At 40.6% G+C, this 23,764-nt stretch overlaps 1 protein-coding gene across 5 annotated transcripts in view; it reads left to right on the forward strand.

Annotated features, from left to right (window-relative positions):
* CBX5 (chromobox 5) overlaps positions 1 to 23,274 on the forward strand; it is a 38,640-nt gene extending 15,366 nt beyond the window's left edge. For 2 of the 5 annotated variants that reach the window (XM_047739983.1, XM_047739985.1), the window contains exons 2-5: positions 4,528 to 4,706; positions 9,208 to 9,394; positions 13,143 to 13,243; positions 14,910 to 23,274. In XM_047739983.1, coding sequence (XP_047595939.1) covers positions 4,570 to 4,706; positions 9,208 to 9,394; positions 13,143 to 13,243; positions 14,910 to 15,060 — 576 coding nt within the window. In that variant the 5' untranslated portion in view covers positions 4,528 to 4,569 and the 3' untranslated portion in view covers positions 15,061 to 23,274. Of the gene's footprint in view, positions 1 to 2,626; positions 2,723 to 2,938; positions 2,964 to 4,527; positions 4,707 to 9,207; positions 9,395 to 13,142; positions 13,244 to 14,909 lie in introns of those variants that run through there. The other 3 variants (XM_047739984.1, XM_047739986.1, XM_047739987.1) reach the window with 3 other exon arrangements.
* The last annotated feature ends 490 nt before the right edge of the window (positions 23,275 to 23,764 follow it).

Below are 23,764 nucleotides of genomic sequence, written 5' to 3' on the forward strand. Positions count from 1 at the left end.
CAGTTGCGTGCCATTCTTTACAGAATATTATGGTTGGACTCTGACTTCTGGCATCAGGCCCAATTTGATTTGTCAGCTGTTACAAAACCCATTTCCCAAAGAGAAAGGGACCTTAGCCGAGTGCCCTTTAGGCAGTTCTTGAAGAGGGGAAAGGAGGAAATTGATCTGACATTATTTCCGGATGTTTTAGGAAGGGGGTAGACACCAGAATATTTTTGTCCTTTTCCTTGTTGATTTCACTTTTTTTTTCCTTGAAAGGTTTCACTAAAATAATAATGTTGCTGTCATTTTTTCCTTTATCTTTTCACAGAATTACTGTTAGTCTTTTTATATTGCCATTTCCAGTGCTTTTCTGAGTGTTAGGGAGTAAGAATAAGTATTTTACCCTTAAGAGAGAATGTACCTTATTCTCCGAGGCTTTATTAGTTTACCCGTACCCGTACCTAGTTAACAAAGATACTCCCCCTTCTTTCTTGCTGTCTACTAACATTTTGAGCTGCAGGAGTTACTGCATGTGATAAGGTTTACCGGCTTAGGAATTTGGAAGGTCACGTATTTCCTGCTGCTGTATAATTTGGCCCTATATATATATTTTTTTTTTATTTTTTATTTATTTATTTGACAGAGAGAGATCACAAGTAGGCAGAGCGGCAGGCAGAGAGAGAGGGAAGCAGGCTCCCCGCAGAGCAGAGAGCCCGATGCGGGGCTCGATCCCAAGACCCTGAGATCATGACCTGAGCCGAAGGCAGAGGCTTTAACCCACTGAGTCACCCAGGCGCCCTTGGCCCTATATTTTTACAAAAGCTTTTCTTTGGGGGACTTACCAGCTCTTTGGTCTCTATTTAAAGTCACTGTTTCCCTAGGAGGTAGGCAGTGGGGATTTGGCCCATTTTAGTGATACTGAGGTTAGGTCTCAAATTATTTACTGAAGATCATACATGGCAAGTTGATCACACAGTGAGAACCCTGATCTAATTCCTTTCCATTGTTTTTATATCCCTTAACTACAAAAGTATTAAAAAGTTAGGAAAAGTCCAAAAAGGCCTTTTTACCCAGAGATTTTTCTGACAGGTGTATTCAAATTTGAGGAAATCTTCTGTAGTTAAAAACTGTCTACTCTCATACCCTATAATTTCTTCTGTTTGATAACTAAAATAATCACTGTTCTCCACCTTTTTCTCAGTTGGAGTCTTTGCTTTTGATTATCCCTTTTTCTTACTTTCCTATGACAGCTGCCTAAAGCTGTCTTAAAGACCAGAATCCTAAAGCAGAGGGAAGGCTTTGGAGCTCTCCAAAATGGTCTTTAGGGCCAGGAGAAAAGAAACTTTATGGGACTACAAGTCTCTAAGTAGCTCTCTTCTTTATCACAATCCTTTTTTCAAGTATTAGGGATTATTGATATATGGAGTTTTAAATTACTATATAGTAATGCTTTGGGTGGGTAGTAATTATTTAAAAATTTGTTTCATAATATTACAATAACAATGAAAAGTGTTTTTTTTTTTTTTTTTTACATTTTATTTATTTGAGAGAGCAGAGAGTAGTAGCGGGAAGAAGGGGCGGGGAGTAAAGGGAGAGAGAGAAGCAGACTTTCCGCCGAGCAAGGGAGCCCTGTGCAGAGCTTGATCCCAGGACTCTGAAACCATGACCTGAGCCAAAGACATATGCTTAACTGACTGAGTGAGCCACCCAGGCACCCCGAGGAGTTTTTTTTGTTTTTTGTTTAGATTTTATTTATTTGACAGAGATCACAGGTAGGCAGAAAGGCAGGCAGAGAGAGGGGGAAGCAGGCCCCCCGCTGAGCAGAGAGCCCCAGGAGGGGCGCCATCCCAGGACCCTGGGACCATGACCTGACCCCCCGAAGGCCAAGGCTTAACCCACTGAGCCACTCAGGCATGCCCCCCCCCCCCCGAAAAGTGGTTTTAATAAAACAATAATGGTTGTGGCTGGACTGCTGTCCTCTTTTAAAAACTACTTAGGGATTACATTTTTTTCTACTTGTAATTTCAGTGGATAGGTTCTTTGGTAGTGCTTCAAGTGTCTGGATTCTGTTTCTGTATCTTATAATCCCTCAAAGAAGGAAAGTTGTAGAGTATCTTTTAGTATATGTGCTGCCGAAGCGAGCACAGTTGTAGAGTATCTTGAAATACTTCCCTTCCCCCCTTCCTGTTATCCCACATCCCCCCAAGCAATTTTAATTAACTGTTCAGTGACAGATGGTAGAAAAGGCCTTATTTAAAGTGCTTCTGGTGGGCTGGGTTAGGGGTGAGGGGTTTGTACTGATCCTGTTGTAGAGGGACCTAGCTTTTCCCCTCCCCCTTCCAGTTGAGCTATAATCCTGTTAGATGATCTTAAAATGCTATTGATTAATTCCCGGTGCTCTTAGAGGAATAAGCACAGGTTTTGGGGTTAAAACCCAAGAACCAATTCCCTTGAGTTCTGAATGCCTTGCTTTGAGGCCAGGAGAGTACCTTCCAACTTCTCCACCCAGTCTTCACTGAAAAGGAAAGTTAAGCCTTTTAACTTTTCCGTTTGCCTCTCCGCCCCCCCACCTTAGTCTAGTACTGCTGCCAGTTGCCATGGTAACGGGCTGGGACAGCTGCGCAGTGGCTCCCAGGCAGCTGGGTGGGGGCGGGGGAGCTGCCAGCCCGCCAAGCCCTAGACCTGGGAGGGGAGGCCCCTCCTGTTAGCCCAGAGGGAAAGAAAGAACTGGGGCGATCCGGTAGGTAAAGGAGGGAACCCCCATTCATCTTCTACCTTTGGGGCTCCTCTTCTGCATGAAGGTATAAAGGGAGATTTTCCTCTTTCCTCCCTCAAACTGAAGAACACATATGTAAATCCTTGTTTTTCCTCGTGAGGCAGGGGAGGCCATAGCCACAATGCTTAACTGCATGCATCTAACCCGGGGCTGGTTTTAACCCCAGCGCTCTGACCTAAACTGCTCAGCTCCCGGAAATTCCAAGGTGAGTGGGGGTGGGGGTGGGGTACTCTCCCTGGAATATGACATTTCCTGTCTCTGGTGAGATTGGAGGCTGTTTTTATTTTAAATAAATAAGATTTTTTTTTTTTTCTTGAAGCTTAGGACTCTCTTCTAAATTCATGGGGAAATTATTTTGAAACTCCTGTCTACATTCTCCCCCTCCACCCCCTCTTCTGAATAAAGTACTTTAATAAAAACTTAAGTTTTTTTTATAGGGGAGTAATGGGTACAGACAGTTTTTTGGGTAGGCAGACCTATTTGTTGCTAATAGGTTCTGGAGATACGGTTTCCAACTAGATGTTCTTGGAATAATTCCTTAAATTTTGCTAACTTGAAGTAAATGGATAAATGCAACTTTTTATGTTACTTGACTTGAACACAATTCTGAGATTAGTAGTGGCCTTCCCTGTTCCTAGGAGTCATCTTCTAGTCAGGATGGAAATATTTTTAGAGAGTGCTGAAAAAAAAATCTTTTAAGATTACGGAAGAATAAAAATGGAGTTCAGCTAAGAAAACAGTTCTGCTACTCTATAATCCAGACTGTAGGCACCATTTAACTTGGTTAAAGAATTCTTAAAAGTGATTATGGAAACAACAATGTGGGAATTTTAAAAACTAGATCTGTGTCGAGTACCCCCTGGTTGTGCATATTTCTGAGCTTAACTCAATTTCCATTTGTGTTGCTTTGCTTCAGCTTTCCTTGGGCCTATGAATGGTTCCTCTGTGTTTTGAGGCTTCTTGTTGATGTGAGTTTGGGGCCAGACTTCTTTTTCCTCCTCTTCTTCCTTTGGCCCAAAGTCAACTCCAGTTAAGAGAGGTTACCTCCTTAACCATTTGGATTAGTTGAGCCATGAGAATTACTGAATTTTTTTAGTTTTTGGACTAAAAATATTTGTTGTTGTTCTTGCCTCTCTACCATCCCTAAGTGAAAAAAAAGGCTTCATGTATCTGAGATGCCAGCCTTGCTTTTGTGAACTGATGGACGCTCTAGGGACAAGCTCAGTTTGTTTGAGGGAAAGGTATACCAAGTCACTGAAGACAGTGGAGAAAGATGCCTGAGCAGGCCTTTTTGTGCTGCCAAGAGACTAGTCAAGATCCTCAAAGCAGGGGAAGGTTACATTTTGGGGCTTTTCTTTTTTCATTTTTATGAAGAACCTTATTCACCTTAAAGGTAAGGTTTTAATTTTGTCACTGTTCTTTTAACTGGTAGTTTTCTACATTTGTTTGAGATCCTGGCTTGTTAACAGTTATAGAAGTACCCAGGAGTAACATACCACACCACTTGTCTTTTGGAATCTGAAATTAGAAGAGTTAGTTGTGTGTATAATAATGATTTTGGTCTTGTGAGCTGAAGAAAAAGTTGTTTTTGGGAAAGTGGGGATTGACCATTTTCTCCTTATATTCTTAGGAACCGTCTATAGAATGCTTCAAGACCCAAGAGAAGGGTACATGGCAACTTTGTGTTATCCCCTCTGCATTCCATCAAGAAAAGACAAAGTTTTAATTCCTTGCATGGATTTCGATCATTTTGTCCTTCCTCTTTGCAGGAACCCGGTGGCCTTAGTCCTTCAGGTGGAACAGCGTGCAACATGGGAAAGAAAACCAAGCGGACAGCTGACAGTTCTTCTTCAGAGGATGAGGAGGAGTATGTTGTCGAGAAGGTGCTAGACAGGCGTGTAGTTAAGGGGCAAGTGGAATATCTACTGAAGTGGAAAGGCTTTTCTGAGTAAGTGTCTTCTTTAGGCCTTAACACTCTGCAGAGGTGGACACCTCTGGATTCCTTCCCCATGAGCCACTGCCATCTTCGTCTTTTTCTCTCCTCACCTGCACTCCTCCTAAGAGTCAGAAGATACAGCAATAAACTAAATAGAGTCTCTCCCTTCGAGCTGGTGTTCTAATGATAATGCTTTTGAGAGATAGTATAATGAATTGGTTAGGTGCTTAGATGAGGAGCCAGATTGCTTAGGTCCAGATTCTTGTTCCACCACTTATGAGCTGGGTGACCTTGGTTTTTAGTTCCTTAATCTTTTCCCTCCTCAATAAAATAGGAAGAGGAAATAGTACTTGTCTTAGAGATGTTGGGTATATGTAGAGAGTGACAGGTAAGCTCAGTGTAAATAAATATAAACTATTATTAGGGCACCTGGCTGGCCCAGTTGGTACAGCATGTGACTCTTGATCTCAGGAATGTGAATTCGAGCCCCATGCTGGGTGTAGAGATTACTTAAAAATAAAATCTTCTTTTAAAAAAAATATAAACTGTTACTGTTAGTATTCTTATGGATATAACTAAGCTAAAATATATACATTAAAGCAGAAGTCATCCATTCCATAGCCCATAGCTTTCCAGAATGATCCTTGGATCTCACAAGTGACCTAGAGTGAAGGACTCCTCTTAATGAGAAACTTAAATCTGAGGCCACGTTTTTTCCCTCCCAATATTTAATTTTTTAATTTCAAATCTACAGCTTAGGCAAAAGAAATTGAACACTCAGATACACACCACCTAGTTTCTGCAATTAATACTTTAATAAAATCTGTCTGGCTTTTTGTTTTTGTTTTTTTGAAGACCTTAAACCGCCCCCCCTTTTTTTTGGTCAATGAGCTTTAAGAACGATACTGAAGTATTGACTAGAATGTCAATGGCTTAAATGGCTTTAAGCTGAAGTGCTAAAGGTGATTATTCTTTTTCCTTGGAATAAACACAACTAGACACATTGAAGCACAGAGGAGGTAGCTTGAAAGGTAAAATATGTGTAATTGTTAGACATTTTGCCTCAGTTTTTGATTAATTCTCTTCCTCAGGATGCCTGATAACAAATAATGGATTTTCCAGAACCCAGTGCACTGGTAGGAACTGGTACAGTCTTCTTGGAATGGCTTGGAATAGAAATATAATGCAAGGCACATGGGGAATTCTACATTTCTGGTGGCTGCATTAAAGAAATTTATTTTTAAAGATATTATTTATTTATTTGACAGAGAGATCACAAGTAGGCGGAGAGGCAGGCAGAGAGAAAGGGGGAAGCAGGCTCCCTGCTGCGCAGAGAGCCCAATGTGGGGCTCAATCCCAGGACCCTGAGACCATGACCTGAGCCCGAGGCAGAGGCTTAACCCACTGAGCCATCCAGGCACCCCAAAAGAAATTTTAATAATTTATCAGTGTATCAGATTTTCAACATTAATAGTATAAATTTCAACATTAATAGTATAAAAATTAAGATTTTTACATTACTTTTTTATGCTGAGTCTTAAAAATCTCGTGTATTTTACATTTTATAGCACATCTCAGTTCAGACTAGTCACATTTCAAGTGTTCAGTTAGCCACATGTGGCTAGTAGTTAGCACATTGAACATCACAGCTTTAACGTGTAGGACTTATATGTACTAAATGGTTCAAATTTTGATGGTACCTTTGGACAAAGGTCTGAATCAGGAGCCTTTGGAACATACCTAAGGTTATTTTACTACATAAGTCAGCGTTTCTCATTTGGAGCACTTTTGGCGTTTTAAGTGGGACAGTGCATGCACTACAGGATGCTTAGGATCTCTAGCACAGAGAGCATGAAACGTGGGTAGCACAGCAATCAGAGTATGCCCTCCATATTTCTGAAGAGGAGTGATATCACCACATCCTTTAGAGTTGAGAAATTATGAGTTTGAGAGACCTAGAAATAGGAATTAAAATAACATTGAAAGATTTTAAGGGTGTTTATTGGGCTCATTGAATCACCATTGGAAGTTGTTGGTCATTTTGAAGGTTCTTGAGACTGTGTCTGTATTTGAGTTACTGGTAACTTAATAGATTAAAGAGGGAAAGGAAGTTTGAGGTGGATGGATTAAAGCACTTGTGCTTACTTTCTCAGAAGTGCCCAGGATTTCATTAAAAGACTAAAACAAATTTTGCCCTGTTAGCATTACCTAACTAAGTACCTACTGCTTGTTGGGCAGTGGTCAGATTCTTCTACCTCATGTGTTTTCTTTCATTCTCATAACAGCCTTTAGAGGTATTTTCAGTTTACAGATGAGGAAGTTAGCGAAGCTATTTGCCGAAGATGGCATAACTGGTAAGTGCTGGCCCAAGGATCTAGTATCAGATTTCTTTGGCCCTAATGCATAGGCTTTTTTAAAATTATACCATGCTGTCTTTTGGGTGGAAATTGGTTGTTGTAGAAGCAGCAATACCAATATGGTAGGAAAAGAGAGAATCCCATTATAGGACTCTTTCCTTGCTATCCATAGAGATTTGCTCCTCTCCCTCCATGTCTGCTTGCTTGTGTTCAGTGTTGGCACGCCTCTTGCTTTTGGTGTCTTAATTTCTTTTGGTATCCTAGAAGAAACTATGTGGTTTGTGGATTTGGGGGAAAGTTACTGTATGAGGTGGGGTTTTTGTTTTTTTTGCCTTTTGCTGAAAGAAGAGCTATGAAGGAGAGGCTTTTCTAGTTTTAGCTCAAATGATTTCGAAATAAATCTTGTCTCATTCTCAAGCTCTTTTTGCAGAAAGTTTTAAATCTAGAATAAATACCTTATTTTTCCATTATTCTCCTTATTTGAGTCTAGTTATGGTGTGTGTTCAAACCACGCCCATCTAAAGATACTTATTTGAAAACCAAAATAAAATATTTTAAATGGATAGTACATACATTAAGTAATTTTTACCCAGGTCAATGAAAGGATTGTAGAAACTGGTTTTTTTTTTTTTTTTAAGATTTATTTTTTTTATTTTTTTTTTATTTGACAGACAGAGATCACAAGTAGGCAGAGAGGCAGGCAGAGAGAGAGAGAAGAGGAAGCAGGCTCCCTGCGGAGCAGACAGCCCGATGTGGGGCTCGATCCCAGGACCCTGGGATCATGACCCGAGCCGAAGGCAGAGGCTTTAACCCACTGAGCCACCCAGGCGCCCCTAGAAACTGTTTCTATGATATATTTCCACATATACTTTAATATAAACTAGTCCTTACTATTTGACTGAAAGAACTTCTGCCACTGGCTAGGAGTGAAGAGGATGCCTGGTCTGGTTTTTCCTATGGAGGTACATCTCATGATTTGATTCCATAAGCCTGTAATGTAGTTGGTAGTTTGGTTTTCTGAAACCCCTGCCGGGAATAGAAACAACTTTGTGAATAATAACTGTTTTCCTCATAATAGGACTCCTTTGATTCAAGTTTAGTTAGATTCAGTATTTGGGTTTTTTTTAAAATTAATATTAATACTAATATTAATATTTGTTTTTTGTTAATATAAAAATGTGTTTTGACGGCCTGGTAACAGTAGACTTGATTCCACAACATAATTAATGTACTCCAATCCCACTTCTGAGTCGTCTTCTTACTGGTCACCTATATTCTAATGATTTAAGCCCTTATACTACCTTTTTTCTTAATAAAAATCTTGCAGTACTTCCAATCTTGAAATAATTTATTGACATTTGTTCAAAATGTAAGTAACATGTTAAAGATAGTGTAAACTGGGGATGCATGCTTTGTTACATTATTCTCAGGATTTGCATAGACGATTATATGAAATCACATTATTTTATAAAGCAGAATTCATATTTTGAGTTTTAAAAAACTTTTGAGGTATAATTTAGATACTATAAAATTCATTCATTGAAAGTATACAATTCAATGAATTTTAGTAAATTCATAGAGTTGTCAACCATTACCACACTCCAATTTGGTATATTCCCGTAATTTCCCCAGATTCCCTTGAGCTCATTTATAGTTAATCTCAGTCCCACATTTTGTCTCTAAATGTGTCTTTCCTACATTTCATATAAGTGGAATCAGACAATATATAGTCTTTTGTATCTGGTTTCTTAGCATATTATTTTTGAGGTTCTTTCATGTTGTGGCATGTATTAATTAGTATTGTGTACCTTTTGTTGCCGAATAGTATTCTCCTTTATAAATGTACCACATTTATTCATCCATTCACAAGTTGATGGACATTTGAATTGTTTTCTGTTTTTGGCTATTGAAATACTGCTATAAGAAATTGCAAGTTTCTTTGTGGATATATTTTTTCATTTATCTTATCAAGATTCCTAGGATCAAATTTGTTATCTCTTTTAAGTGTAGGTTTTTGTTGTTGTTGTTGTTTTTTGTTTGTTTGTTTGTTTGTTTTCATTTTGCCTACTTGTCTTCTTTAAAAGAAAGCACTGGATTTTTTCCCCTCCTCATTCTTTTCCTTTTTTTTTTTTTTTCCCCCCATTCTTTGTGCCCAGGGAGCACAATACTTGGGAACCTGAGAAAAATTTGGATTGCCCTGAGCTAATTTCTGAGTTTATGAAAAAGTATAAGAAGATGAAGGAGGGTGAAAACAACAAACCCAGGGAGAAGTCGGAAAGTAACAAGAGGAAATCCAATTTCTCGAACAATGCTGATGATATCAAATCCAAAAAAAAGAGAGAGGTAAGCTTCTTTCCCCCCTTTTCCCACAAACAATTGTTTTTGCCTCTTGCTGGACTCCCCTTACTCCCCAAGTGGTATTTTGGTGGTTTCTGTTCTAATGATGGCCTGCAAGGTAAATTGTTGAACAAAAGAGCTTCCAGGGAGGTGTGTTGATTAACTATAGCGCCCCCTCCTGGCTGAATGAGAATGTACTGTATATTTCACTGACTTGTATTAAAGTGGCAAAATTAAGACCCTGTAAAACAACAGCTACTCCCTATCTTCTCCATAAATAGGCAGGTAAGTTATCTTAGCAAGGGAGGGACTTGGTGACGTTTTTAAGGTAGAAAACGGCTTTAAAAAGTTTAGTACTTCTTGGAGCACCTGGGTGGCTCAGTGGGTTAAGCCTCAAATACATAAATCTTTTTTTAGAAAAAGTTTACTAAGTCTTTCTTCCTTTTGTTTCAAAGATAGCACTTATTTTCAAACTTTTATATTCCCTTTTTTAAAATTGATGTGAAATTCACATAACACACAACCATTTTATTTTTTACTTTTTATTTTTTTAAAGATTTATTAGAGGGGCTCCTGGGTGGCTCAGTGGGTTAAAGCCTCTGCCTTCAGCTCAGGTCATGATCCCAGATCCTGGGATCAAGCCCTGCATCGGCTCTCTGCTTAGCCAGAAGTCTGTTTCTCCCTTTCTCTCTGTCTGCCTCTCTGCCTGCTTGTGATCTCTGTCAAATAAATAAATAAAATCTTAAAAAAAAAAAAAAGATTTTTTAGAGAGCGCGTGTGCGAGTTATTGGGGAAGGACAGAGGGGGACGGGATAGAGTCACAAGCAGACTCCACCCGAACACGGAACCCAGCGGGGGGCTTGATCTCAAGACCCTGAGATCACAACCTGATCCAAAACCAAGAGTCGGATGCTCAACTGACTGGGCCACTGAGGTGCCCCACAATTAACCGTTTTAAAGCATACAGCTCAGTGGCATGTGTATTCTTTTTTGATTCTATTATTTCTGCATTTTCCAAATAAATTAATTTTCATCTTCCTTTTGAATCTTTATTGTTCAGTTTGAAAAGTATGCTTATGAAATTTTGGTTTGATGTAGTTGCTTTAGTTCTTCTGATCATTAATTCTCAAGTAACTCATATAAGCACTGTTCTTGCCTTTCTTTTTTCATCTGTATCTTTTTCATCTTTGTACACACACAGACACACACACTCCCCCTCCCAGCTTCCATTCCTTTCATTTATTTCAAGGTTATGAAGCCTTTTGTGGTGAAGCATGTATCATACCCTTAACGTTTAATAAAATAAAAGCATAAGTCCACTTCTGAATCTTCTAGCATCACTGCCATAAGCATCTCTATTTATCTTCATTCTGCTTGATACCCATCTTTCTAGAACATTCATTCTCAGCCCTGGCTGCACATTAGAGTCATCAGGGTAGGGTGGGGGGATTCTTAAAAAGACCCAATACCCAAGATTCACCCCAGACTAGTTAAATTCAGATTTCTGTGAGTTGGACCTAGGCACAGAATTTTAAAGATTTTATTTATTTATTTGACATAGAGAAGCAAGAGCGAGCACAGGCAGACAGAGTAGCAGGTAGAGGCAGAAGGAGGAGCAGGCTCCCTGCCAAGCAAGGAGCCCGATATGGGACTCGATCCCGGACGCTGGGATCTTGACCTGAGCCGAAGGCAGCCGCTTAACCAACTGAGCCACCCAGGCGTCCCTAGGCACAGAATTTTAAAAGACTGACACAAGTGATAGAGAAAATGGGAGATCAGTGTTCCAAAAAGAATTGAAGTAAGAGTGAAAGATTGGAGGCTGCAGGTGGAAGTGGACTCTAGGTTTGTGTCTGTCTCTTTGTTTCCCAGATTAATTTTATTTTTTACAACCTTACTTTTAAAACCACTCTATTCTGGTGAGGTGTGTATATCATTATGATATAGTGTACTGATAAGAAATTTGAGAGTGCCTTCTCTAAGGAGCTAAGACTTGGTTCTTTCTTTCTGTTTTCTTTTTTATTAGTCCTTTGTATTCTGGCTTTTGTCATTTGATTCATTTTTTGACTAAGTAAAGAGACCAAAAAACAGCACAGCAGAAGACTTGTGACTAGCCATTTGTGACATACAGTGTGTATTTCCTCAACCTAAGGTTTCTGTCCTTTCAAAAAGGAGCAGTCTGGCTTTAGACCTCCTAGCCAACATAGAGAGTTTCATTCCTAGGCCAGGTTCTGATGCTGCTGACCTTGAAAACAACCCCTACACGTCCTTTGTAATGTTCACCTGGGGCCCCTGGCAGCATTCTCAGCAGTGCTGGCGACTGTCAGGTAGGTAGCCGGGAAGATAGGTGATTGTATGTTTTAAAGGTACAGGAGGGGATTGCGTTTCTTTCTTTAGACCACTGCAGAAGAAATTTGTTAGTCGGCATTATGCCTGATTTAAGATTACTGCCTGTGTGATGATTTTAGCATTTTCCTCGCCTCGGCTCCTTTTCAGCAGCTTGAACATTTTTCTTCCCTTCCCTCTCTATGTGGCAAACTGTTTTCAGCCGCCAGCTATGATTTATGACTCAGTTCGTGCGCCAGCATTCCAGCTGTGAGCAGCTGTGTGCACATCTGGGAACCTCCTCCCCTTAAGCGCCCCCAAAAGAGGCTGTGTTTTTGAGTCACTATCTCCCCTGATCCGTGGATGGAATTTCCTTCCCAGTGTGGGTTCTGGTATCTTTGGGGACCACCTGGATCCTGAATACTTTGTATCTCTCAGAAAAAAGCAGGGTGAATGTCAGATCAAAGAGATTTTATTATGAAAATCAGACATCGGAGATTTAGTTCATTTGGGCAGTCTTACTAAATCTTTTTTATGTTGCCACTAGATAAATTTGCATTATGTTCCATAATAAGGTTTTTACAATTACCTGGTTTGTTTAAAATGTCACTGTTTTGCGCTTAGCAGTGCCAGCACACCCGAATCGGACTCTGAGCCTTGTCTCAGTGGCATGATTACATTTTGAATAATCTTCAAGAAAATTGCCAGTTTATTTTAAGTCACTGTCCAGTTCTATTCTATAGTGCTAACAACTCATCCACATCAGGAGGGGATAGGCACAGACCAGGGCCTCTTCTCCCAAGTGTGTGGGTATTGTGAGCTTGGAAAGAAATCTGCTGTTTTATGGTACTGCCTTGAATGATTCTTACCTCTGTTCTTTCATCGGTATAGACAACTGTGCGAAAAGAAGTATTAAAAATATTGGTCAGTGTTAAAAAAAAATATATATTGGTCAGTGTTAAGGTAAATTAAATGTCTAAGAAAATTAAGATTGAGAGGTGGTATATTTGAAGTTTATAAAATGAAAAAGGATTTAGTTCAGGTAAGCATGGACTTGTTTATTATCTCAGAAGCAACAATTTAGGAGTATCAATTCATAATATCAAGGAGATTAGAGAGTTAGAGATAAGAGAGTTAGAGTTCTTAGATGGTACCTCCAGAATATCTTAAGGGCTATGAACAAGTTTTAAGGGCTGCTTCTAATCCTTGAAGGACTATGGAAGAACAACTGCATCTTCTTACAAAAATATTTCTTGGCATCACTGTCACTGGCTGGCCCACTACTGTATTTCTTAAGTTGTAAGAATTCTTTGAATTGGTGACAAAAATGAACTTAGATTTTGCTTTGTTGAACTGAGAAACAGGTTTTTTTGTTTTGTTTTCTTTTTTTTTTTACTCTAAGCTGTAACCTTTCTTTATCTTCTATTTATAGCAGAGCAATGATATCGCTCGAGGCTTTGAGAGAGGACTGGAACCAGAAAAGATCATTGGGGCAACAGATTCCTGTGGCGATTTAATGTTCCTAATGAAATGGTGAGAGAGATTGGGCCTCACTGTACAGTTGTCTTCTTTGCTGGTGGCTTGAATTTGTATGGAAGATAGGGAGGGAGGATGGAGTATTCCCCAACTAAGAATTTTGATTATCAAGGATCTTTGGCTAATAACACCTGCTAGTATTAATAGAAATTATGGTTGGAAGTGGATTTAAGACATTCTCAGGCTTTGGTGTTAAGCCAAATTATTTTAGTCCCAGTACCTAAGATAGTTTTGAGGTAGGAAACATAAAGACATGACCTAACCATTTATTTACACAGTTTTGAATCATTTACCGTCAGACCATGAGCCTGTGGCCATAAGATAGGAGTTGAGTGAGGCTTTCTGCCATCACTGAGGATCACAACAACTGAATAATGTCTAAAGAGAAGAATAATCTCAACAAAAAGCATTAAGACTAATACTAGCCAAAGTGTAAGTTATTTCATCCGGTGGAGGGGGCGTCTCTTAGAGGAAAGCATAGTTACTTCCCCTCAATTGGGTTTCTTAAAGACAGGGTGAGATTTATGGTGTGGCCCTCACTGCCTCTCTGTTTCCAAGTGTTCTGGGCTTGTGATTTAAATTCGGTCTCTAAATAGAGGCTTCATGCTGCATTGCCACTGAGGAAGCTAATTTACCTTAAAGTTGTAGAATCAAAAGGTTTAATATTTTATCTGATTGAAATTTTGCTGGGAAATTACCCAGAAGCCTCGATTTGAAGAATCATTATACTCTGTCAGAAGTAAGGAGCTATACTGACTCTTTTTCCCACTCAGCCATATGTGTTACTTACGATTTACATTCACATACTAACTAGCTTTTTTTCCCACCACAGTCCAAATTTGAGTGTCTGCTCCGAGCTGTGTGTTTTCCCCTCCTCCTCCTCACTCATAATACTTACCTCTATGAATTAAACGTCTCAGTTTTCTCGAAAGGGAGGTAGTTGTCTTTGCTCAAATCTCTGGAACTTTAATTTACGATACTTTTTTTTTTTTCTCAATTTGGAATACTGGTTAAAGGACTTGCTAGATTTTTTTTGTTATATATGGTAGTAGAGCCTTTGTAACTTGGATAATTGAAATTTGCAGCTAATTCCTACATTTCACTTTAGTGACTAGATTTTACATTCTCTCTTATTTTCCCATATGTGAATACTGTTGTAGACTTGAGTTTCTGTTTTCTTATTATTCCAATCCATAGTTCTCACCGAAAGGATAATGAGTGTTTAAAAGGCCACAAGATGAGGAAGGTTAAGACCCTTTCACTCAGATGATCCGGAAACTGGATTGAACATTCTGTGCATAATCAATAAGACTGAGTGTAGGTTTGATTGTGTTCACTCAGTACCTACAAATCAAAATTATAGGAGTAAATTTATATAACTTCATTTTCAGCCTTTTGATTAAGTCTGCTATGTTTTCCATCTAAGTCCTAGCTGAAGACTTCTGGTTCTGTCTGGTATGGTAGTTAAATGATACTCACTGATAATTTATTCGCTTGAATTTCTCCTAGAAAATGTCGAGCTGTTAGGGTCCTTCTCACCTTGAAATCAAGACGGAGAGGAAATCAAGTCGGTTAAACTCATAACAATATAAACCTTGGTTTAGGTAGATTCTCTCTCACTCTAACTTCCTCTCCTTCTAAATCTCATATTCTCTCTCTCCAGGAAAGACACAGATGAAGCAGACCTGGTTCTTGCAAAAGAAGCGAATGTCAAATGTCCACAGATTGTGATAGCATTTTATGAAGAGAGACTGACGTGGCACGCATATCCGGAGGATGCGGAAAACAAAGAGAAAGAAACAGCAAAGAGCTAAAGGAGGGGGTGGTCTCTGTCATTTCTCTTTGTATATAATACATTCACCTCCCTGCCTCCTCTCCCTTTTGCCCACCCCCTTCTATCCTAAACACATCCATAAAAAATGTGCTTATCACTGTGCTCCACAGGAGAAATGTTGGTATTGGTTCTCTTGTAACATAACTGATGGTCTGATTCATGATAAGTGTCTCTCTGTGAAGACCAGGCATTTACATACTGTGTGTAATTCCCACAATATTTTCCTTTGCCCTTATCTCTTCCTTCTGCTTCCCTGTGACCTCAAGATGAGTTTTAACTTTTTAATCACCTTAGAGTCTTGATCTTTTCAGGGTTGGTTGCTTTTTAGATTGGGGGATTTTGTTACAATGATGATGAGTTTTGGTTTCTTGCTTTGGTTCTTAGAACATGTTGATGACCAGCTAACTTTTGTTTTGAGATGTTGGGATGGAAAAGATGTTCCCATCTTTTTTAAAAAGCCAGTAGCAACTGCCTACCTGTTGGGGCTTTCCCAACCTCATTCAGCTTACCCAGTAGAATACAGGGTTCCTGGTGTGGTCGTCTGGGCCACCCTCTGCTGTTCGTCTCCACTCATCCTCCCAGAAAAGCTCCATTCCTTGGAGGACTTGAAATGTTACACTCAGATTTGTCAAGACACTCTTAGCCCCAGGACTTTTGGCCTTGTTTCATAGCAATCCCTGATTCTGCTTCTGCAAGGTGGTATAGTCTGTCATAAAATGACAAATTATGAACTGTGGAGATTTTTAGCTATTCCTACACGAGGATGATGGGGTAGGATACAGTTGTCTTTATGATCACCTTTGGTATATATGTATTTTTTCCTCCATCCCTCACATTTGGACTATATATTTATGTAGGTGTGAGTGACTGCCTGGTGCTTGCTTGTGCCAAGGTGCTAGGCACCCTCCAGCCCTGCCAGCTTTTGTGGCCTCCCAAAGCATTCCTGGTACCAAAGAGGCTTCAGACCTGACCCTCACTTCTCAGTGGACCCAAGTTTCCCCTTCATGCCATTATTTTCTGTGGGGAATTCTTGGAGGGGAGCCATCGGCCACAGTATCAATTTTAAATATTCATAGCGTTTGTAGTCGTAAATTTCTTGCTTTGTTGACTCTTGGATTTGCCACCAAGACTCCCCAAAGTATTACTGCTCTTCCCTTTTTCCACCCTCAAACCCTTTGTTGTATTTTATTTTAAAAAATACGTTTCTGTGGAAGACTATCGCCTCAGAGTGACAGGCCCTGGCATTAGCATGTTGACAACAACCACCTGTCCCTGTTCAGAGTATTTCCCTTTTGCTTCTTTCTGCTTTGCCATTATATTGAGAGATGATTACCTAATCTTATCCTTCCATCCTTTTCCCCCCCAAGAAATGCCCTACTTCTCTTTAGCCATTTTCTTTTAGTTGGGGGTGGGGGGTTGGCTAGAGGATCAAGACTAAAAGTAAGGAAATAGCAGGGTTATGAGCATCCGTGTCCCAGTCCAAAGCTGAGGAATTAAGAATAAATGCTTGAACTAGCCTTAACTCTAGATTTCACCAGCCATTGAGGTTGTTTTTGTTGTTGCTTTTGATTTTTAAAACATATAGCTTTCTGGCCAGGAGCAGTCAGCCATTTCTAGATTATTCAGAGTAATCAGGGGAATGGATAGATTGCTCCAGTCCACAGATGAGCTGAATAATATGCAAATCATATACCCATTCATAGCATTTGTTACCATTGCTTTCCTGCTCAGCTGCTGATTGAATTCTGTGTGCTTGTATAAATTATGTCAAAAATTACACTGCACAGTTGAGAAGACAGCTGTTGCTGCAGTGACATGACAGACTGGAACAATGAAGCTTTTGGTTTAAGTCACCCAGGAAAATCCTTCTGAATGGTAATGTGATTGGGTGAGAACTCCTAACCCATACCTCAAGTGGGTAGGAGTTTTTAATCTCCATCTTTCTTTACTCTGAAAGAATTCAAGGCCTAGATCGAGTGCTAGATAATTGACAGTTGGTTAGTACTTAATCTGATGGGTATTTGAAAGAAAGAAAGGATAGTCAGGAAACAGATTTGTCATACAAGTAGCCAAGGATATAATTAGGGTAGACAAGAATAAGACAGAAGTAGGCCAGAGCCCCCGAGGAGGTAATCTGGGCCTGTTGATTTGCAGGTGGAGAAAATGACAGCTTGTCCACAGAGCCAGTTTGTGTCTCCCAGGGGCAGTGGGCATGTAAACTATAGTGACTGTTTTTCAGACCAAAATCAATATGTGAACAAAGAAAACAACAGAATTAGTTGGTGCTGAGATTGGTCCTGAAAAAGCTGGGGCACGTGTTTGCTGTGGTTATAGGTGATATTTAAGACATTCATCAAAATGTGATTTTCTTTTAGCAAAGGAAGTACCATCTACTTGTCGGCTTTTTAATATCTCACTTTTCCCTCCATCTTCTGTTCATAGTTTACTGAATCATGATCTTGTACGGAATGCTGCCAGAACAGTTGTTTTCTCCCTGCCTACCCACAACTGCTTCTGTAGTAATGTAGGGAGCCAGAGGCCAGCTCTGGCTTTAGCCCTCAGCAGAAAGGAAACCGGATGCCTGCCTTGTGTTTCTGGCATTTGTTAGTTCTGAGCAGCTCTCCTGGCCCTTGCACAATTGCAGCCTCAAATGGAAATCTGTCTTTATGGGGCTTTCTCCTCAGAAGAGTTAGTAGCCATGGGCTAAGCACTCTTAAATATCTAGGTCTATGGTGCTTGAAGCACATTTTTGCTGTATTTATTTAGTCTTCTTCCAAATCATCTTTCTAATGCTGAATTTCTTTTAGTAATCAATGTTCAAGGATCTCCCTTTCCATAGGAGGTAGCAGAGCAGAGTTTACCAAGGTCATTGTAGCTGCTTTTTGAGTCCTGCACTGGGCCAGTACCCTCATGTTAGGATTAGCCATTAGGAACATCAGCCCTGATGAAAGCACCCATTTTTAACCTGGAGAGAGCCATATCATTTTTCCTCCCACAGTCCAGTTTTTGTCTGCCCAAGGGAGCATTTGAGCCTGTGGTGGTTCCTTAATACAAGTCTAGGTGGTCCTTGGCTATCCCCCAGCCGTATCTGTGTACTGCTATTTGTTCGTGATGACAGGTTAGTCCTATGTCCATAGCTTGAACAGTTAGGTTATTCTTAACTCTCTTCATTCTTGTTCTGTGGCTACCCTACAGTCCATTTTCCTGCTGTTCAGGTCAGATCCTAGGGCTTTTTGGAAGGTACTTGGCATTTTCATCATGCCATTTTTTGGATCTGTGTTTAGTCCAGCTCACTGAAAGTACAGTAGGAGTCAGATCTATCCTGTGTCTGGGCTGGGGTGCAGTTGTCTTTGCCCTTAGGGTTTACGAGTTCGAGGGCCTAAAACACTGCTTTCCAATGACATGAGAACCCCAGGCTGGGTTAGGGCATTAGATTTGAAATGTGGAGGTTGTTTCTCACCAGTGAAGTCAAAGGAAAAGCTCATTTTGCATCTGTGATTCCATCCTTTTGGTTTAGGTTTTTAGATGAAAAATTGTAGTGTGGAGGTCTGTACCTTTGTAATCAGATGACCAAGCAAACATACCTGTGGCTAGGTGGAGAGACGAATGGTTTTGATCCAGTGTATTCTAGTTTCATGCTGGCTTTATGGCTAATCATAAAAGTTACATTTTTAAAAATAGAGATGTTACCAGCCTTGCACCCAGTAGTATACGATATGCTCAGAATTCAGTGTCCCCACCCAATTAATAGTGGTGAATTTGTATTGAGCTGTCCACACTGCGGCCATCTTAGTGTGCATCAACATTCATTTTACTCCACAAGCATTTTTTTGGCCTTGGGGGTACAAAGTACAAGAAGATACAGTCCCTGACCTCAAAAAACTTTTATACTGATGTGGGATGAACTGACTGTTAGTAGTTCAGTGTAGTAAATGCTGCAATTGGGTACACATTTCTATGGGGGGACAGTAGGACGGTGATGGTTCACAGGGGGTAGACCTGGACCTTGGATGAACTGAGCTAATTGGCCATAGATGGACTACAACAAGGGCTTGTTTTATTCTAGAAAATAAGGATAACTGAAGGTTGGTTAGCAGTGCTGTTGCTTAGAGAGAAAATAACAGGTAAAGTGGGGATTGAGAGCCCCTTATTTTGATCCCTGTTGTGGGCTCTTTGCCAAAGTATTTAATGGTCTAGTTAATCCTTGCCTGTGGAAAGTATTATCTGTGTTGCAGATACAGTTCTGTGGTGTTACATTATCGTGGGTTCTATAACATTTATTCCTCTCGGACATTTTATCAGAGTTGCTCACACCTTTTTCAGTTTCTCATCCCTTTTGGAAAAAGTAACACGAGGTTGGCTTTAAGCCTTAAACAGAGGAAATACTTTTCAGTGACAAGGGATTTGCTCAAAAGAAGGCTTGGGGGTGCAGGTCTTAACACGTGAGCATCTACTCTGTGCAATGTAGTTTTATTCAGCACTGCAAGGTGGTGATTTCTAGGCAGACGTGTGTCAGTTATGTGAAAACCTCTCCTGGAAGTGCACATACCCTGGCGTTTCAGATTTAAGCAGTCTAGGGAAATCTAGAGGGAGGCCCAGCCCTGCTAAGAAACAGTCTGACTTTAAGAAATTTCTTAATTCTGAACTGTGTAACCACAGAGTTGACTAACTTTGGATATCAGAATTCCCAGGAATGAAGAGTAATTGTTCTGGAAAGTTAAAATGTGAAGGTTCTGTGGATAGCTTCATAAAACAATTCTAATTTCTTTGTGCTTGCGCTGGATTTCTTGAATTTTAAACTACCTCATCTTGTCTTTTTAGAGTTAGCTTCAGCTTGTCATTGCTACTCTAACATCATGCTTGACTTTGGTTGTTTTCTGGCATGAAATTTTTTTTTTATGCCTTGACAGCATGTTCTCTTGCCTTTTCATCCTGATCCTCATTTCATCATCTCATATTGTTCTGTCAGAGAAATGTTTTAAAATAGTTTAAAATCTTGGCTTATGGGAAGAAAGTGATCCTTAATGGTATTTGTCTCTGGGATCAGTAAGAAAAAAAGAGTTAAAACAAGATGGTTGGGGGAGGGGACAGAACCTGCACTGGAGGCAGCTGAGGAGGGAAGAGCCATTAATTAAGACAATTTCAAAGTCAACTGATTGTGATCATTAATGTCACAATAGATCAAAACCTAATTATCACAGCCTAGGTAAGAGCCATCAGTATTAATCGGAAAATCTAATAGGAAACTATTATCAAGAAATTAGGCTAAATTGAATGCAATGAACTTTTTATCTTGCCATTCTGTTTGTGTGTGTGTGTGTGTGTGTGTGTGTGTGACAGAGAGAGATGTCCCCTGGCATTGGCAGGTGTGACCCTCAGTTGATCTATGTTCCAGTGGCTAGTTCATCACACTTTTTGAGGAATTCCAAACAGACTGAGCCTGAACAGTCTTTGTCATTTTAATGTCTTGAACGTTATCGTCACCTGGACTTGTCCATTGTGATCAGCAGTCAGTGAAAAAAGGTTAATATTTAGGTCTCGGGATAGTTCGTCTTTCCTGGAATGAGAGCATCCCTGGTGGACATAATACTGTGTGTTGGCAAATCATTCTTTGAGCTTCTGAGGTATGTAGATGTCGTGCTGCTCTGGCTCTTGCGAGGGGATACAGAGGAAAAGAGGGGCTTTCTGCCTGGAGATTCTTCAAGGAGACCCAAGAAGATAGAGTTTAAATTGTGTCACAGGGCTTTTAAAGCTCAAGTCAGTGTGTTGTAGTTTCTGGTAGCTTTAGGATGTGATTCTAAGCTACGGCTGACTGTGGTTTTAGTTTTTTCCCCCTAGTTTTAGGAGAAGGGTCATAATGATTACTACCAGAATCCAGTTTTAAGTTCAGAGGTGGGGAAGGTGTTTTTTCTTTGAAGCTTGATTTCATCCAAGAGTTACGCGCCTGTCGGGATGTTAAAGAATATTACAAGAGTCTTACAACTAGTTTTAGAGAACACTTCATCCCCTCTCTCTGAATAGAAAACTAGGGGTCACCTTATTCTCCAGAACCATTCATGAAGATCCTGCCAACTCCTGCAGTTGGGCTGGTGCAGAAAGGCTGGAAAGATTCTGCCTTGTGGGCGTTGAGGGGAGGGACAGGCGGCAGCAAGAGGGTGTCTGGTGGCCAGATCCTGCCGCCTACCTTAGCCTGGACAGAGTGCTGCGGCCACCATTGCTGGTTGCTAGCCTTGTGCCCCCTCCTCCGACCTTGCAGCTCAGAGCACTACCAAGACCACCACTGGGGACAAAGCTTCTTGCTCGAATGAGGTCTTGTTCTTGGATTTTAGGGCTTAGGAATAGGAGCTACTTAGTATAGAACTTTGGAAAATCAGTATGACTTACTCCCTCATGTCTTATGATAAAGTATTTCTTTACAGAAGAATTCATGCCCTTAATGCTTAAAATGTAATTTTATTTGCAAAACATCCATTAACACATGATTTTCAGAAGCAGTCTGTGTCTCCAATGTTCCTTACATTATGCCAGATAAATCATAGGCCCTCTGTTAATACTCATGGGTTGGTTGAGTTCCTCTAATTTGCAGAGTGACGTGTACCTGCTGACTTCCTTTTGCTTGCACAAGCACTCTAAGAAGTAAGGTGCCCTAGGGAGTGAAACAAGAATTGAGTGGATGCTGACTATGTGTGCCAACCTCAACTGACTCATAATGGCTGACCTTGGGCAAGTCACTCCTTTCAATGCCTCAGTTCCCCATCTGTCAAATGGGGTTGATGATACTGACCTACCTCACAGGGGTGTTGTGAGGCATTGTAAATCAAAGTTGGTAGAATACTTTAGCCGAAGTCTAAAGTCTAGACCTGACATAGGCTTTAGTCCTCACTGAGCTGTCCCAAGGTTGGAACTCCTAGTGACCTCGGCAAGTTCTCTGCCCCCCACCCCTCATCAAAGCTGCTAGTTCAGATGTTGACAGTGTTTTTGTGAATGTTGGAGTCTTAATAGTCCAGACATAGGATGTTACGGGGGAAGGCACTTAGCATTTTCTATGTCTTGCATCCACGAAGAGAGGCTGTTTCAGACCCAAGAGCATTGGATTAGGGAACTATGAGGCAGGGATGCTACTGCTTGTTTCTTTCTGCAGGTTGGGAATTAAGGTCCCATTCCCCATGGGATTGGAACAGACTTCAGCTGTCTCAGGAGCAAAGTGAATACAGTGGGCTTAATTTATATCATTGCTTTTATCATGTCCTCCCCCTACCCCCACCAAACTGAGTCACTGCACCCCTTGCCTCCCCATAGGAACAAGCTGGTTCAATAAACATAACCACTTTCTCCTTCCCCTACCAAAAAAGAGCCACCTTGGGAAAATTTTTTTCTAGAGATATGTTTAACACTCTTAAAGCTTCATCCAACTTAACTGTACTCATTTCGTCATCTTTTCTCAGTGTCCACAGTCTGAACCTGACTTTGACCTGTTTTTCCCTCCGGTTTGGGAAAAGTTTGGACACTTATTCCTATTTGCCCAAATGTGGGCTCAGCCAGCTCCTCTTCCCAACAGGGCTCTTTTTCCTTTCCTTCTTGGCCCTAGACGTGTAACCCATTCAAAAGCACAAGGTCCTGGCCCCTTGCTGCAGTCACATTCCGGTTCTCCGTGCTTTGTGGACTTGCTCTGTTCCCCAGCTCTGGCGGCACCAGGTAGTTCTGTGGTGTTCTGGAGGATGGAGAGAGCACAGTCTCACTTCCTGCCAAGTAGCCAGGAGTTGATTTACCCATGGCCCAGCAGCCTTGCCGCCCTTTCCCATAGGATGGGATGTGAGAGACTGAGAGGCTGGGCATCTTTGCGTACTCTGTCCCATCCTGAATAGCAAAACACATCACATTTAGTAGCCAGATTTCTAAGTGGAAAAATGGGAAATTGAATTCTCTATGGACCTTTTTGGTTTGTGGGGGAGTTTTGGTTGTGTTTCTTGGTTTTAGTTCAGCCAAACATGTCGGCTTTTCATTTTTTTATTTTTTTAGGATAAGTGATATATATATATGTTCGCCTTTTAAATGTAAATGTTTAAAAGTAGGCAATTTATGTGTTTCCACAACTGACATTGATGCAAACCTCATTCTCTCCCCCTCTTCCACCCTCCTCTTTTCCCCCTTTTCATACTCTTGTATTGGTTCTAATAAATGGTTGCTTTTCAAATACGGATCCTGAGTGGTGGTTTGAAGATGTGGGTCTGACACCCTTCCTTAATTTGGTCCCTGGAATATCAGCCAGTTGTCACACATGCCTTTCTGAAAGAGCCCCGAGCCTTCCAGAACAAGGGCTTTCTTCTAACAATTGCTGGTCTCTGACTTGCCACAGGGTGGCGCAAGCCTGAGGGAGTAAGAGACCATGTTTCCTGTTCCTAGTCTGTTCCTTTAACCTGTTTAGATTGTGCCTTCCTGGTCTCTGCACTCATCTCTGCTGCCAGGGGCTCAGAGAATAAATACTAACCTTCAGTAACCCAGAGACACCAGAAGAGTCAGCTCCTGGTTATTAGAATTTGTGGAAAACCGCATTGACAATCAGGCTTAAAAATCCCGGTATATGTGAGCTTGCAAATAGAGCTATTTTATTATCTTTTCTGATTTGCTTCACAAATACCAAAGAAACTATTTCTCTGACGATCTGTTGATTGTGGGTCAGGAAT

The sequence above is a fragment of the Lutra lutra genome, chromosome 8, assembly GCF_902655055.1.
Source record: "Lutra lutra chromosome 8, mLutLut1.2, whole genome shotgun sequence".
In the NCBI taxonomy this organism is placed as follows: domain Eukaryota; kingdom Metazoa; phylum Chordata; class Mammalia; order Carnivora; family Mustelidae; genus Lutra; species Lutra lutra.